The 15337-nt window shown below is 49.2% G+C and overlaps 1 protein-coding gene across 4 annotated transcripts in view; it reads right to left on the bottom strand.

Annotated features, from left to right (window-relative positions):
• Nucleotides 1-15337, bottom strand: part of LOC147095435 (RING finger protein 112-like) — a 478940-nt gene that overhangs the window by 197585 nt on the left and 266018 nt on the right. For all 4 annotated transcript variants that reach the window (XM_085974583.1, XM_085974582.1, XM_085974584.1 and 1 more), the window contains one exon: nucleotides 14649-14723. In XM_085974583.1, the coding sequence (XP_085830709.1) occupies nucleotides 14649-14723 (75 nt within the window). The remainder of the gene's footprint in view (nucleotides 1-14648; nucleotides 14724-15337) is intronic.

Here is a 15337-nt window from a genome sequence, read left to right on the forward strand (position 1 = left end):
GCATCTAGAAAGAAACTGAAACTAAACTCCACTGCCTTGCTTGTCTCGGTCACATGACCTCTGCTGGTCAGGCACAAGCAATCAACACATGCAAACATGCTATTAAGGCACCATAATCGAACAGGCAAATACCATCTCTATTTGCTGATATCATAACATCTCCTTTTCTTAAAACAAAAGTATTTTACTTTTAACTAACAACATGTTTTCTTTGTATTAATCTGCATTTTAACTGTAACACTTAATGAACTTACATTATCATTATCATGATCAAGGTTTTTTAACCTTGCTTTGTGTGTTCACATGAAATATGTCAATACACTAGAACTTGAGGAAAGAATAAGATAACATTACTTCCTTCTTTAACAATAGTCCTTAAATTTGCTCAATAAGTCTCTCAGGAGGCTTCACGTGTCTTGAGGATTTTCTGATTGATTGTCCTTGAATCTGAGTTGTTGCCTCAGATGATTGGTTCTCAGCTGTGTGATCAGGTTGTTCAACAGTATCAGTCTCTTGACCTGCTGTGGCTGGTCCCATGAGAAGATCTCGACGATTTCTTCTCAGAACAGCACCCTCATCTGTCTGAATGGTGTATGATCTTGGTTGAACTTCACTCAGGACAGTTCCCTTCTGAGTCCATGTGTTTGTTTTGTCTTTCAACCTTACTTGGTCACCAGTGTGGAGTTCAGGTAGGTTTTGTGTTCCTCTGTCATAGTAGTACTTTTGCTTTTCTTTCTGTTGTTCTTTGAACTTCCTCACTTTCTCCCCCTCTTTTGTTTTCAGGAGGTTCTCCGGGATGGGTAGGTTTGTGTGGAGTATGTAACCTGTTCCACCTTAAGAGAACTACTTTAAGAGATGTACTACTTTCTCTTGGCTGCTGTATACTGTAATACCGGTGGTGACCACACCGGTATATAAGTGTTGTGTAAGGATTTGCTGGGCAGTTCAACCCTGACCTCTGAATAGTAAAGACCTGTTAAAAGTTATTCTTGTTGTCTGTGTCCAGTGATTGATCCTAAACATAACTGAGACACACAGACTCAACAGTGGCGACGAGTCCGATCTTACCCTGCGGCAGTTTTACATCCAAGGCAGCTTCGTCCTCAGAACGGGCGTCGAGAAGAGGCATCCACCCTCATCATCCTGCTGAGCACCATCGCACGGGAGGCATCGAGAACCCGGGTTAAAAAGAAAAAGAATTCTGACCACGAAGCCCTCCATCAGCGACAGGCAGTGACCATCCCTTCTACCATGGTGGTGGATAAGCCGATCAGCGACACGAGCAGAAAGTCGACCGCGTTGGCTGTGGAGTAGGGGAGGGAAAACGGAGGAATAAGGGCGGAGAGCTCGACCACGGCCGGTAGAAAGGGCCGGGCTGCAATCGAGGCCAAGAGGCGCAGTGACTGGGGCAGCTTAAGGCTCGAGAGCCGCAGAGAACTCAAACGCAGCCGGTGTACAGGACTGGGCTGCAAGCGGGGCTGCGAGGCAAAGCAGCATCGGGGATTTGAGAAGCTTAAGGCACGAGAGCCACGGAGAATTCAAACGCAGCCGGTGTAAAGGACCGGGCTGCAAGCGGGGCTGCGAGGCAAAGCAGCGTCGGGGAGTGAGAACCGCTGGGGAGGCGAGAATGGCAGCAGCAAGGCAATCGCCATTGCAGCCAGCGGGGGAAGAAGGCAAACGTGGGAATCCACCATTGTAGTCGGCGGGGGAAGAAGACGAGCGCGGGAAAGACCGCCAAGCGCGGGAAGCCGCCATTTTAGTAGGTGGGGGAAGAAGACAAGCGCGGGAAGCCGCCATTTTGAGAAAAATAATTTTTTTTTTAAAAATTGCAATGATGCCTAAACATGGGAGCATTAATACCTTTGATAGTGATATCGAAGATTGGACCACGTATGTAGAACGCATGGAAGTGTATTGTAAAGCAAATAAGGTACCAAATGATGAGAAAGCACTAACCTTATTAAGCTCAATGGGTGCGAAAACATACGGGCTATTGAAGCACCTTCTACCACCAAATAAACTGGCGGATCAGACTTTCACGAGTATTGTTACTGTCCTGAAAGATCATTTAAACCCCACGCCGCTGATGATAGCAGAACGATTTAAATTTTACAGAAGAACGCAGCTGAAAGAAGAAAGCAACGCTGAATTTTTAATTGAACTGCGTAAGCTAGCAAAGTACTGTCAGTTTGCAACAGGACTAGCAGATGCGCTGAGAGATAAATTTGTGTGTGGATTGTTGAAAGAAGGAACACAAAAGCGACTGCTTGAGGAGAATGAGCTTACGCTTGATAAAGCTGTCACTATTGCAGCATCGCACGAAGCGGCAGCGAGAGGCACTGCGGAAATGCAGTTATGGTCACCGGAACTCACAACCAATCAAATGGTCTTGAGTACAGTAAAATGTTATTGTTGTGGAAAGACAACGCACGATCAGAACCAGTGCTGGTTCAAAAATCAGGAATGCAGAAAATGTGGCAGGCTTGGTCACATAGCTAAAGTATGCCGGTCAGGAAAGAAGACCAGCAACAAAAAGTCACCGCAGGACAAGTACAGAAAGGTACACAAGGTGACAGAGAACAGTTCGAACGAACAGGAGTCAGATTCAGACTCCAGCAGTAATGAACTGGGTAGTCTAAGAGTACACAATGTTGGTAAGGAAGCAGACCTCCAAACAATTTGGGTCACACTTCAGATAGCAGGAGTCCAAGTGAAGATGGAATTGGACACTGGATCGGCATTGACGGTCATGAATAAGAAAGATTACAAAAGGTTATTCCCACATATTCCCCTACGGGATACGGAGATTGTATTGAAAACATACACGGGGCAAAGAGTATACCCCATCGGGAAGATAGAGGTAAAGGTGGTCCACAAGGGCAAAGAAAGCCGAGGAATAGACTTATATGTGCTACCTGAGGGAGGTCCACCACTATTGGGACGGGAGTGGATTAGGAAAATAAATATGGACTGGCATTCCTTAAAAGCACTAACGGTAGATTCCGGTACAAAAGATGTCAAACCTAAACGATTGTCCAGAATATTGGACGATGCTAAAAAGGTGTTCCAACAGGGACTGGGAACACTGAGAGGAATTACGGCAAACATCAAGGTTGAAGAACATGCATACCCGAAATTTTTCAAAGCCAGACCGGTACCTTATGCAATACGACCTGCTGTGAAAGCTGAGCTGGAAGGGCTAGAACGTTCAGGAGTACTGTCTAAGGTAGACTGGAGTGAGTGGGCCACGCCCATTGTCCCCGTCATGAAGCGTTCATCGAGCAACAAGCCGGGGGAACCGGGGAAGGTTCGCATCTGTGGAGATTTCAAAATCACTGTTAATCCGGTGCTTCACACGGTGCAGTATCCGCTTCCGCGGATTGAGGATATCTTCGCTTCGTTGTCTGGCGGGAAACACTTCACCAAGATAGACCTGGCGCAGGCGTACTTACAGATGGAAGTTGAGGAAGAGTCACGCCAGTATCTCACGATCAACACGCAGAGAGGCTTGTACTGGTATAATAGACTGGTTTTTGGAGTGGCATCGGCTCCAGCAATTTGGCAGAGGGCCACGGAGCAGGTATTACAGGTAATTCCAGGTACACAATGTTACCTGGACGATATTCTGATTACAGGAGATGATGACGAGGCACACCTTGCAAACTTGGAACTGGTGCTCACCAGATTGAAAGAATATGGTCTTCGAGTTAATCGCCAGAAATGTGAATTCTTTCAGAAGCGGATCTCGTACTGTGGTCATGTCATTGACCAGGAGGGGCTTCATAAGTCTCCTGACAAGATCGAAGCTGTTGTGAAGGCTCCCGCTCCAGATAATGTATCCCAATTGAGGTCGTTTCTCGGGTTGATTAACTATTACCATAAGTTTCTGCCAAATTTATCCACGGTGCTGCACCCGCTGAACGCTCTTTTGCGGAAGGGAGTACCATGGAAGTGGAGCGAGGACTGTAAGAGGGCCTTTCGCGAAAGCAAGGCATTGATCACCTCAGAGGAAGTGTTGGCTCACTTCAACCTAACGCTGCCTATTCGTTTGGCTTGTGATGCTTCTCCATATGGTATTGGGGCAGTACTCTCACACAAGTTGCCAAATGGCCAGGAGAGGCCAGTTGCGTTCGCATCCAGATAATTGACCTCCGCTGAGTGCAACTATGCTCAGATAGATAGGGAGGCTCTCAGCCTTGTGTGGGGAGTAAAGAAGTTTAATCATTACCTGCAGGGCCAAAAGTTTACGCTTCTGACAGACCACCAGCCGTTGGTATCCATTTTTAACCCTAAGAAGGGTGTTTCAGTGATGACAGCACAGAGACTCCAGAGATGGTCCCTTTTCCTAGGGGCACATCAATATCAGATAGAATTCAAAGGTACAAAGCAGCATGGTAATGCTGATGGGCTGTCGCGCCTGCCACTACCTACAGAGGAGGAGGCACCGACGGTTGACCCTGTTGAGTTATTTCACTCGACCATCATCGAATGTTTACCAGTCACCAATGCAAGTATTGAAAGAGAAACCAGGAACGACCCGACACTGTCCCGGGTCTACGAAGTGACAGTGAAGGGATGGCCAGCACATGGTGATCCACTGTTACCGGCATTCTCAGCAAGACGAGAACAGCTGTCCGTCTGTCAAGGAACATTGATGTATGGAACAAGGGTGATTATTCCTCCTAAGTTAAGAGAGAGAGTTCTAAAGGAACTGCATGAAGGTCATCTGAGGGGAGTCAAGATGAAAAGCCTTGCTAGGGCTTATGTGTGGTGGCCGGGTATCGACCAACAGATAGAGGAGCTGATGAAAAGCTGCTCAGGGTGCCAAAAAGTGCAAAATGCACCTCCGATTGCACCGCTGCATCCATGGGAATGGCCTTCAACCCCATGGCAACGTGTACATATTGACTTTGCTGGTCCTCTCATGGACTCCATGTTTTTAATTGCGGTGGACGCACATTCTAAATGGCCAGAAGTGATTAAGATGACTACCACTACCTCGGAAAAGACGATCGTGGTGTTAAGAACGATATTTGCAAGAAATGGATTGCCAGAACAAATATGTTCAGACAACGGACCGCAGTTCGTGTCAGAAGAATTCCAGAGATTCATGAAGAAGAATGGGGTGAAACATTATACCTCTGCCCCATATCATCCGGCTACAAACGGGTTGGCCGAGAGATTTGTACAAACGTTCAAAAAAGTGATAAAGGCCATGAGCGAAGATCAGATTGCACTACAACGCAAGGTGGACAAATTCCTACTGGCATATCGAAACGCCACCCATGCAGTGACAAACCAAAGTCCTGCCATGATGTTCTATAACAGGAGGTTGCGGTCCAGGTTGGACTTGTTAAAACCAAATGTGCGGAGGGAAGTTGAAAACAAACAGTTCCAGCATATAAATAACAAGACCACTCGGAGTTTCGAAATAGGACAACCAGTGTTAGCCCGGGATTATAAAAACGAGAAATGGCAATCTGGAACAATTCGGGCCAGACAAGGACCCCTGATGTACACGGTAGATGTTGGTGAAAATGTAATACGGCGTCATGCTGACCAACTGGTAGAATCGAGAACAAGGGTCGAACCCATGGTTACGGCAGAGACAACCGTGGAAGAAGTTAGTGAACCTGAAGCATCTACCTCAGAAGTGAATGTACCTGATGATGATGTCCTATCCATAGGGGATCAACTAGATGAGTCACCCCAACAACGAGAATCAGAGACCCCTGAAAGGCGTTATCCAACTCGAATCAAGAGGCCTCCTCAGAGACTGAATCTTTGAACTGTTTTGCATGAAGTTGTATATATGTTATTATGTTATGTTAAATGGGGATACAACTGTTAAGCTAAAAAGGGAGGATTGTGGTGTATGTAACCTGTTCCACCTTAAGAGAACTACTTTAAGAGATGTACTACTTTCTCTTGGCTGCTGTATACTGTAATACCGGTGGTGACCACACCGGTATATAAGTGTTGTGTAAGGATTTGCTGGGCAGTTCAGCCCTGACCTCCGAATAGTAAAGACCTGTTAAAAGTTATTCTTGTTGTCTGTGTCCAGTGATTGATCCTAAACATAACTGAAACAAACAGACTCAACAGTTTGACCTTAACCGACGTCCCATAAGGAGTTGGGCTGGTGGCATACCACACTCGAGCGGCGCTGTGCGGTATACAAGCATGCTCTGGTAGAAGTCAGTTCCACTGTCTTTTGCCTTGTACTTCAATCTTTTCACTGTGTTTGCAGGCTCTCCTGGGTCAACAGCTCTGGACAACGTATCTGCTGTATACATCAGCTTACCCGGTGTGTACGCAACATTCAGTTCATCATAGACTGTCTCTCCTTCGCTTTCCACAACGAGGACTCTCTTTACCAGGTTCAGTCTCTCACAGGCTTTTAAACCTAGTATGGCTTGCACATCCTTTGGCACCACAATTAATGCTAGCGTGTGCTCTCTGTCCTTGTGTGTTACTTTGACAATGCATCTTCCTTTCACTGGTATATCAGTACCTGAGTATCCTGTCACTTTCACTTTTATTCCATGTATCTTTGGTCTGGGTCTAATTTTCTTAAAATCAGTCTCTGATATCACAGTAACTTGTGCTCCAGTATCCAATTTAAATGGAATATGTATGTCATTCACTTTTAGTATCAACTTCCAGTCTCTTTTTTCTTCTTTGTTTTCAGACACAACATCTATATTGAACTCCTCTATGTCGCTTTCATCTACTGCATGGACCTTGCTTTGTTGCACTTGGTTCTTGCAGCAACGGGCATAATGGTTGTTTTTGTTGCAACTATTGCATGTTTTACCATATGCTGGACACTTTTTTGGTGTATGTTGTGTACCGCATCGACTACATGACTTTCGATTGCCCCTTTCATTTTTGTTTGCTGGCCATGCCTCTTTTTTCACATTGGCGCCCTTTTTGTTAAACGGTTTGTGTCCGTTCTTACTCACTGCATCCACGTTGCAGCTACTATCACTGAACAGCTCTTTTGCTTGCGACTTCACAGTCTCTGTAGCCCTACACAGTGCTATGGCTTTTCCCAGGTCTAGATCTTGCTCTCTTAGCAGTCTTTCCCTTAGACCATTATCTGGAATACCACACACCAGTCTGTCTTTTATCAGCGAGTCTGTCAGTCCCCCAAATTCACACGATTTGCTTCTGTTTCTCAGTTCAGTCACATACTGATCAATAGTCTCACCCGTTTTCTGTACACATGTGAAAAATCTGTGCCTCTCAAACGTCACGTTACGTTGAGGTATGCAGTAGGCCTCAAACTGTTCCATTATTTTATCTAGCTTCATTTTGTCTCCATCAACAACGAATGTGAAGTTATTATACACCTCCAGCGCTTCATCACCCACGACATGTAAGAACACTGACGATTTCTTATTATCACTTTTCTCGTCAGCTCCGATTGCTGATAAAAACAACTCCAAACGTTGTTTGAATCTCCTCCAATTTTCAGCCACATTACCTGTCAAATGAAGCTTTGCCGGTGGGTGTAAACCTTTCATTTTTTCACTTCGTTTGCTATTCTCCAATGGTAAGCAACGATGTTCTCTTTTGGCTTGCTAATTTGTGGAGAGCTGATTTAACTTCAGATTTTTTCTCTTCATCTCTTTCAGTCACTTCTGACACCATGTATTGATTTCTTTGTGGGTTCAATGATGAGGCATTTATGAAAGAGAATTACTTTTAATCTAAAGTCTGTTCAACTCTTTATACAGCTTTACAGGAGACACAATGCTTGTGATGCATCTAGAACGAAACTGAAACTAAACTGCACTGCCTTGCTTGTCTCGGTCACATGACCTCTGCTGGTCAGGCACAAGCAATCAATACATGCAAACATGCTATTAAGGCATCACAATCGAACAGGCAAATACCATCTCTATTTGCTGACATCATTACACCGACCATCGGGAACATCCTTCCTGCATCTAGTCTGTCTAGTCCTGTTAGAATTTTATAAGTTTCAATGAGATCCCCTCTCATTCTTCTAAACTCAAGCGAGTATAAGCCCAATTGACCCAATCTCTCCTTATACGTCATTCCTGCCCTCCCAGGTATCAGCCTGGTGAATCTTCGCTGCACTCCCTCCATGGCAAGAACATCCTTCCTCAGATAAGGCGACCAAAACTGCACACAATACTCAAGATGTGGTCTCACCAAGGCCCTGTACAACTGCAGCAAGACATCCTTGTTCCTGTACTCAAACCCTCTTGCTATGAAGGCCAACATACCATTTGCCTTCTTAACCGCCTGCTGCACCTGCATGCTTACCTTCAGCGACTGGTGCACAAGGACACCCAGATCTCGTTGCACTTCCCCTTCTACAATCTATTGCCATTCAGATAATAATCTGCCTTCCTGCTTTTGACACCAAAGTGGATAACCTCGCATTGCTCCACGTTATATTGCATCTGCCATGCTTCTGCCCAATGACACAACCTGTCCAAATCATACTGGTTTTTATTGGCATCCTCCTCACAGCACACACGCCCACCCAGCTTTGTGTCCTCTGCAAACTTGGAGATATTACATCTAGTTCCCGCGTCTAGATCATGAATATATATTGTGAATAGCTGGGGTCCAAGGACCGATCCCTGCGGTACCCCACTAGTCACTGCCTGCCACTCGGAAAAAGGCCAGTTTATTCCAACTCTTTGCTCTCTGTCTGCCAACCAGTTCTCTATCCAAGTCAGTACCTTATCACCAATCCCATGTGCCTTAACTTTACACGCTAATCTCTTATGTGGGACTTTATCGAAAGCCTTTTGAAAGTCCAAATACACCACATCCACTGGTGCTCCCTTATTTATTTTACCAGTTACATCCTCAAAAAATTCCAGTAGATTAGTCAAGCACGATTTACCTTTTGTAAATCCATGTTGACTTTGTCCGATCCTGTCACTGTTTTCCAAGTGCTCTGCTATTACATCTTTTACTAGCTGAAGTGCCCGGCGGTGCTGAGGCTTTTTTGAGGGCATGCTGTTGTTGGAAGTGAGAGAGAGAGTGACTGGGGGGAAGAGAGAGAGCGACTGGGGGGAAGAGAGAGAGCGACTGGGGGGAGAGAGAGAGAGACTGGGGGAGAGAGAGAGAGAGAGAGGGGGAGGGAGAGAGAGAGAGACTGGGGGAGAGACAGAGAGAGACTGGGGGAGAGAGAGAGAGAGAGACTGGGCGAGAGAGAGACTGGGGGGAGAGAGAGACTGGGGGGAGAGAGAGAGGGGGGAGAGCGAGAGAGGGGGGAGTGAGAGAGAGAGGGGGGTAGAGAGAGAGGGGGAGAGAGAGGGAGAGGGGAGGGAGGGGGCAGAGAGAGAGGGGGAGGGAGGGAGGGGGGTGAGGGAGGGGAGGGAGGAAGGGAGGGAGGGAGGGAGGGGGGAGGGAGGGGAGGGAGGGGGGAGGGAGGGGGCAGAGAGAGGGGGCAGAGAGAGAGGGGGAGAGAGGGGGAGGGAGGGGGCGGGGAGAGAGTGTAAGGGAGGGGGTGGGGAGGGAGGGGTCTGGGAGAGAGGGGGAGGTAGGGGGCAGAGAGAGAGAGGGGGTGGGAGGGGGCAGAGAGAGAGGGGGAGAGAGAGAGGGGGAGGGAGGGGGAGAGAGAGAGGGGAAGGGACCGGGGAGAGAAAGAGGGGGAGGGAGGGGGAGAGAGAGAGAGGGGGAGGGGGGAGAGAGAGAGGGGAGGGGGGAGAGAGAGAGGGGGAGGGAGGGGGGAGAGAGAGGGGGAAAGAGGGGGGAGAGAGAAGGGGGAGGGAGGGGGGTAGGGAGGGGGGAGAGAGAGAGGGGGAGGGAGGGGAGAGAGAGAGGGGGGAGGGAGGGGGGAGAGAGAGAGGGGGAGGGAGGGGGGAGAGAGAGAGGGGGAGGGGGGAGAGAGGGAGGGGGAGAGAGAGAGGGGGAGGGAGAGAGAGAGGGGGAGAGAGGGGGAGGGAGGGGGGAGAGAGAGAGTGGGAGGGAGGGGGAGAGAGCGAGGGGGAGGGACGGGGAGAGAGAGAGGGGCAGGGAGGGGGAGAGAGAGAGGGGGAGGGAGGGGGGAGAGAGAGGGGGAGGGAGGGGGAGGGAGAGAGGGGGAGGGAGTGGGAGAGAGAGAGGGGGAGGGAGGGGGAGAGAGAGGGGGAGGGAGGGGGGAGAGAGAGAGAGGGGGAGAGAGAGAGAGGGGGAGGGAGTGAGGGTGAGGGAGGGGGGAGTGAGGGAGGGGGGAGAGAGAGTGGGAGGGAGGGGGGAGAGAGAGAGGGGAGGGAGGGGGAGAGAGAGCGGGAGGGAGGGGGGAGAGAGAGAAGGGGAGGGAGGGGGAGAGAGAGAGGGGGAGGGAGAGGGGAGAGAGAGAGGGGGAGGGAGGTGGGAGAGAGAGGGGGGGAGGGAGGGAGAGAGAGAGGGAGGAGGGAGGGGGCAGAGAGAGAGAGGGGGAGAGAGAGAGGGTGAGGCAGGGGAGAGAGAGAGGGGGAGAGGGGAGAGGGGAGGGGGAGGGGGGAGAGGGGAGAGGGGGGAGGGGGTAGAGGGAGAGGGGGGAGGGGGGCAGAGGGTGGAGAGGGGAGAGGGGGAGGGGGCAGAGGGGGAGGGGGGAGGGGAGGGGGAGAGGGGAGGGGGGAGGAGAGAGAGACAGAGGGAAGGAGAGAGAGAGGGTGAGTGTCCCGCGGCCGCAAATGGAGCCAAGCCCCGTGAACGGGCGTGAGCCGGCTTGAGGCTGTGAGAGACGGCTGGGCATGGTTGCTGGGGTAACCCTTCCCCCCTTTCCGTGTCCCACTCTCCGCCCTCCCGAGCCCCGCCCTCCCGAGCCGACTTCAAGACCGCCGATTGCGGCTGGGTCTGCGCTGGAGCCAAGCCCCGGGAACCGGTGTGAGCTGGCTTGAGGCTGTGAGAGAGGGCCGGGCCCGGTGACCGGGGTAACCCTTCCCCCCCCCCTTCTCACCCTCCCGAGCACTGCCCCCCGCCCGAGCCGGCTTCAAGACCGCCGATACGCTCGCGCTCCGGGCCGACGTTGATGCACGCGCTGACTCCCGCCCCGCCTGCCTTTATTAAGATGGCGGCGATGGCTACGCTCGCCTCAGTCCCGCGCTGCCAGCCTTTAGAAAGATGACAGCGATCGCGGGCCGCTTGTTGAGCGGGATGGGAGGTGTGTAGCTCAGGCGTGGCTGGGCAACAGGGGCCCAGGCTTCGAGGCCTGCCTGCAAAAACGATGAAAGGTAGGAAAATTACAGAGGTTAGAGAAAAGATTTACAAATTAATTAACTTTTTAAAAAAACAATTTGTGTTTTAAAAGCAACTTTTTTTTTGCTGGAAATCTAGTTTTGAAAAGAAACACGCAGAAAGTGGGAAAAAGAAATGAAAAGTTTGGAATCAATATGGCGGCCACTCACCTCAACTCAGAAGCATTAGGCCCGCCCACACACGCACAGATTGGTCAACCATCAGGTCACTGAACTGTAGGATTGGTCAATTGTCACGTCACTTGACTCTCGGATGGCCCGCCCGCACACGCAATGAACCTTCACGTCACTCGATGCTAATGAGCGGATAATGAGCGGAATTTTGAACGTTTTTTGGATACCGTCAGCACAATTTTTGTCCCACCAAAAAGTAAATACACCTATGAGAGTCCCCTAATGATAAGCTTTCTTTTGATATAACATATGTGTAGGTACGCTCTATAACTTTTGATTGTATAGCCGGACAGACAGACAGAAAGACAGACAGACAGACAGAGAGACATACTGTTTTATATATTTAGATAATGGACTCTAGCATTTTCCCCACTACCGATGTCAGGCTTAAAGGTCTGTAATTCCCCGTTTACTCTCTACCAGCTTTTTTGAATAGTGGGGCAACATTAGCTACTCTCCAATCCATGGGTACTGTTCCAGGTTCTATCGAATGTTGGAAGATGACCAGCAATGCATCTACTATTTCTAGGGCCACTACCTTAAGTACCCTAGGATGTAGATTATCAGGCCCTGGGGATTTATCGGCCTTCAATCCCGTCAATTTCCCTAACACCATTTCCCTACAAATACTGATTTATTTCAGTTCCTCCCTTTCATCCGAACCTATGTTCCTCGACATCTCTGGGAGGTTATTTGTGTCCTCCTTTGTGAAGACAGAGTTAAGGGAGATCTAAACTGTCCCATCAAAAACTCCTAGGGCAGGTACAGCAGGGGTAGAATAATGATTAAAGCTCCCTCTACAGTGTCCCGTCAAACACTCCCAGGGCAAGTATGGCATGGGTTAGATACCAAGTAAATCTCCCTCTACATTGTCCCAACAAACAGTCCCAGGGCAGGGACAGCACGGGCTAGATACAGAGTGAATCTCCCTCTACACTGTCCCATCAAACACCCCCAGGGCAGGTATGGCACGGGTTATATAGCGAGTAATGCTTCCTGTACACTCTCCCATCAAACACTCCAAGTGCAGGGACAGCACGGGTTAAATACAGTGTAAAGCTCCATCTACACTAACCTATCAAACAATCACAGGGCAGGTACAGCATGTGATAAACGCAGAGTAAAGCACCCTAGGTAATCAAACAATCCCAGGGCAGGTACAGCACGGGCATAGAAACAGAGTAAAGCTCCGACTATACTGTTCCATCAAACAATTCCACGGCCGTTACAGTATGCTGTAGATATAGAGTAAAGCTCACTCTGCACAGTCCCATCAAACACCCCCAGGGCAGGTGCAGCATTAGTTAGACACCGAGTAAAGCAACCTCCGCACTGACCCATCAAACACTCCCAGGGCTGGTACATCACGGGTTAGATACAGAGTAAAGCTCCCTCTACACTGTTCCATCAAACAATCCCAGGGCAGGAACAGCATGGTGTTAGATACAGAGTAAAGATCCCTCTACACTGTCCCATCAAACAATACCAGGGGCAGGTACAGCACTAGTTAGATACAGAGTAAACATCTCTCTACACTGTTCCATCAAAAAGACCCAGGGCAGGTACAGCACAAATTAGATACAGAGTAAAGCTCCCTCTACAGTGTCCCATCAAACACTCCCAGGGCAGCTACAGCACGGGTGAGATACAGAGTTAAGAGACCTCTAAATTGTCGCATCAAACATTCCCAGGGCAGGTACATCACAGCGTTAGATACAGAGTAAAGCTTCCTCTACACTTCCCATCAAACACTCCCAGGGCAGGTACAGCACAGGTTAGATACAGACTAAAGCTCCCTCTGAACTGTCCCATCAAACACTCCGAGGGCAGGTGCAGCACGGGTATAGATATAGAGTAAAGCTCCCTCTACACTGTCTCATCAAACACACCCAGGGCAGGTTCAGCCCAAGTTAGATACAGAGTAAACCTCTCTCTACACATCAAACACTCCCAAGGCAGGTACAGCTCCCTCTACACTGTCCCATACAGAGATAAGGAACCTCTACACTATCCTGTCACACACTCCCAGGGAAGGTACAGCATGGATTAGATAAAGATTAAAGCTCCCTCTGCACAGTCCCATCAAACACTTCCAGGGCAGGTACAGCATGGGATACAAACAGAGTAAAGATCCCTCTGAACTGTCCCATCAAACACTCCGAGGGCAGGTACAGCACGGGATAAATGCAGTGTAAAGCTTCCTCTACACTTGCCCATCAAACACTCCCAGGGCAGGCACAGCACGGGTTAGATACACAGTAAAGCTGCCTCTTCACTGTCCCATCAACAATACCAGGGCAGGTACAGCACGGGGATAGAAGCCGAGTAAAGCTCCATCTACACTGTCCCATCAAACACTCCCAGGGCAGGTACAGCACAGGGTTAGATACCGAGTAAAGCTCCCTCTGCACTGTCCCATCAAACACTCCCAGTGCAGGTACAGCGCGGGATTGATACAGAGTAAATCTCCCTTGACACTGCCCCATCAGTCACTCCCTGGGCAGTTAGAGCACGGGGTTAGATATAGCGCAAAGCTCCTTCTACACAGTCCCATCAAACACACGCAGGGCAGGTAAAGCACAGGGTTCGTTACAGAGTAAAGCTCCTTCTACACTGTCCCATCTAACAGTCCCAGTGCAGGTACAGCACAAGTTAGATACAGAGTCAATCTTATTCTGCACTGTCCCATCAAACATGTGCCGGGGCAGGTACAGCACCAGTTAGATATAGAGTAAATCTCCCTCTACACCGTCCCATCAAACACTCCCAGGGCAGGTAAAGCTCGGATTTAGATACGGAGTAAATCTCCATCTACACTATCCAATCAAACACTCCCAGGGCAGGTGCAGCACAGTTTAAATACAGAGTAAATCTCCCAATACACTGTCTCATCAAACATTCCCAGGGCAGGTACAGCACGGGTTAGATACAGGGAGAAGCTCTCTATACACTGTCCCATCAATCACTTCCAGGGCAGGTACAGCATGGGTTATGTATAGTGTAAAGCTCCATCTACACTGTCCCATCAAATACTCCCAGAGCAGGTACAGCCCAGGTTAGATACAGAGTAAAGCTCCCTCTACATTGTCCCATCAAACACTTCCAGGGCAGGTATAGCATGGGTTAGATACAGAGTAAAGCAACCTCTACACTGTCCCATGAAACATTCCCAGGGCAGGTACAGCACGGGTTAGATACAGAGTAAAGCTCCCTCTACACTGTCCCATCAAACACTCCCAGGTAAGTTAAAAGGTGAAGTACCTGCTCGTCGCAATAAATTTGAAATGTCTTCAACGCCTCTTCCTGCAGTTTTTTGTAGCGAATGAATTCTGCAATCTGTCAAGAAACATCATTCATTAGCTAGATATTTGTACACTGACTGGAGTCTCTCAGTCTCTAACTCTCAACGAGACATCTGTACACTGACTGGTGTCTCAGTCCCCTCTCTCTCAAGGAGATATCTGTACACTGACTGGTATCTCTCTGTCTCTCTCCCTCAGGTAGATATCTGTACACTGACTGTTGTCTCTCAGTCCCCTCCCTCAGGGAGATATCTATGCCCTGACTGATTTCCCTCAGTCCCCTCTCTCTCATAGATATCTGGACACTGACTGTTGTCTCTCAGTCCCCTCTCCATCACAGAGATATCTGTACACTGACTGGTGTCTCTCCCAGCCCCACACTCTCACGGACATATCTATACACTGCCTGGCGTGCCTCAGTCCCTCTCTCTCAGGCAGATATCTTTACACTGACTGGTCTCTCTCAGGCCCATCTCGCTCAGAGAGATATCTGTACACCGAGTGGTGTCTCTCAGTTCCCTCTCTCGCAGGGAGATTCCTGTACACTGACTGGTGTCTCTCTGTCCCCTCTCTCTCACGGAGATATCTGTACACTGACTGGTGTCGCTCAGTCCCCTCTCTCTCAGGGAAATATCTGTACACTGACTG

The sequence above is a fragment of the Somniosus microcephalus genome, unplaced genomic scaffold (genome assembly GCF_052327205.1).
Source record: "Somniosus microcephalus isolate GS21.2 unplaced genomic scaffold, FLI_Smic_1.0 unresolved_chr1, whole genome shotgun sequence".
Lineage (NCBI taxonomy): Eukaryota > Metazoa > Chordata > Chondrichthyes > Squaliformes > Somniosidae > Somniosus > Somniosus microcephalus.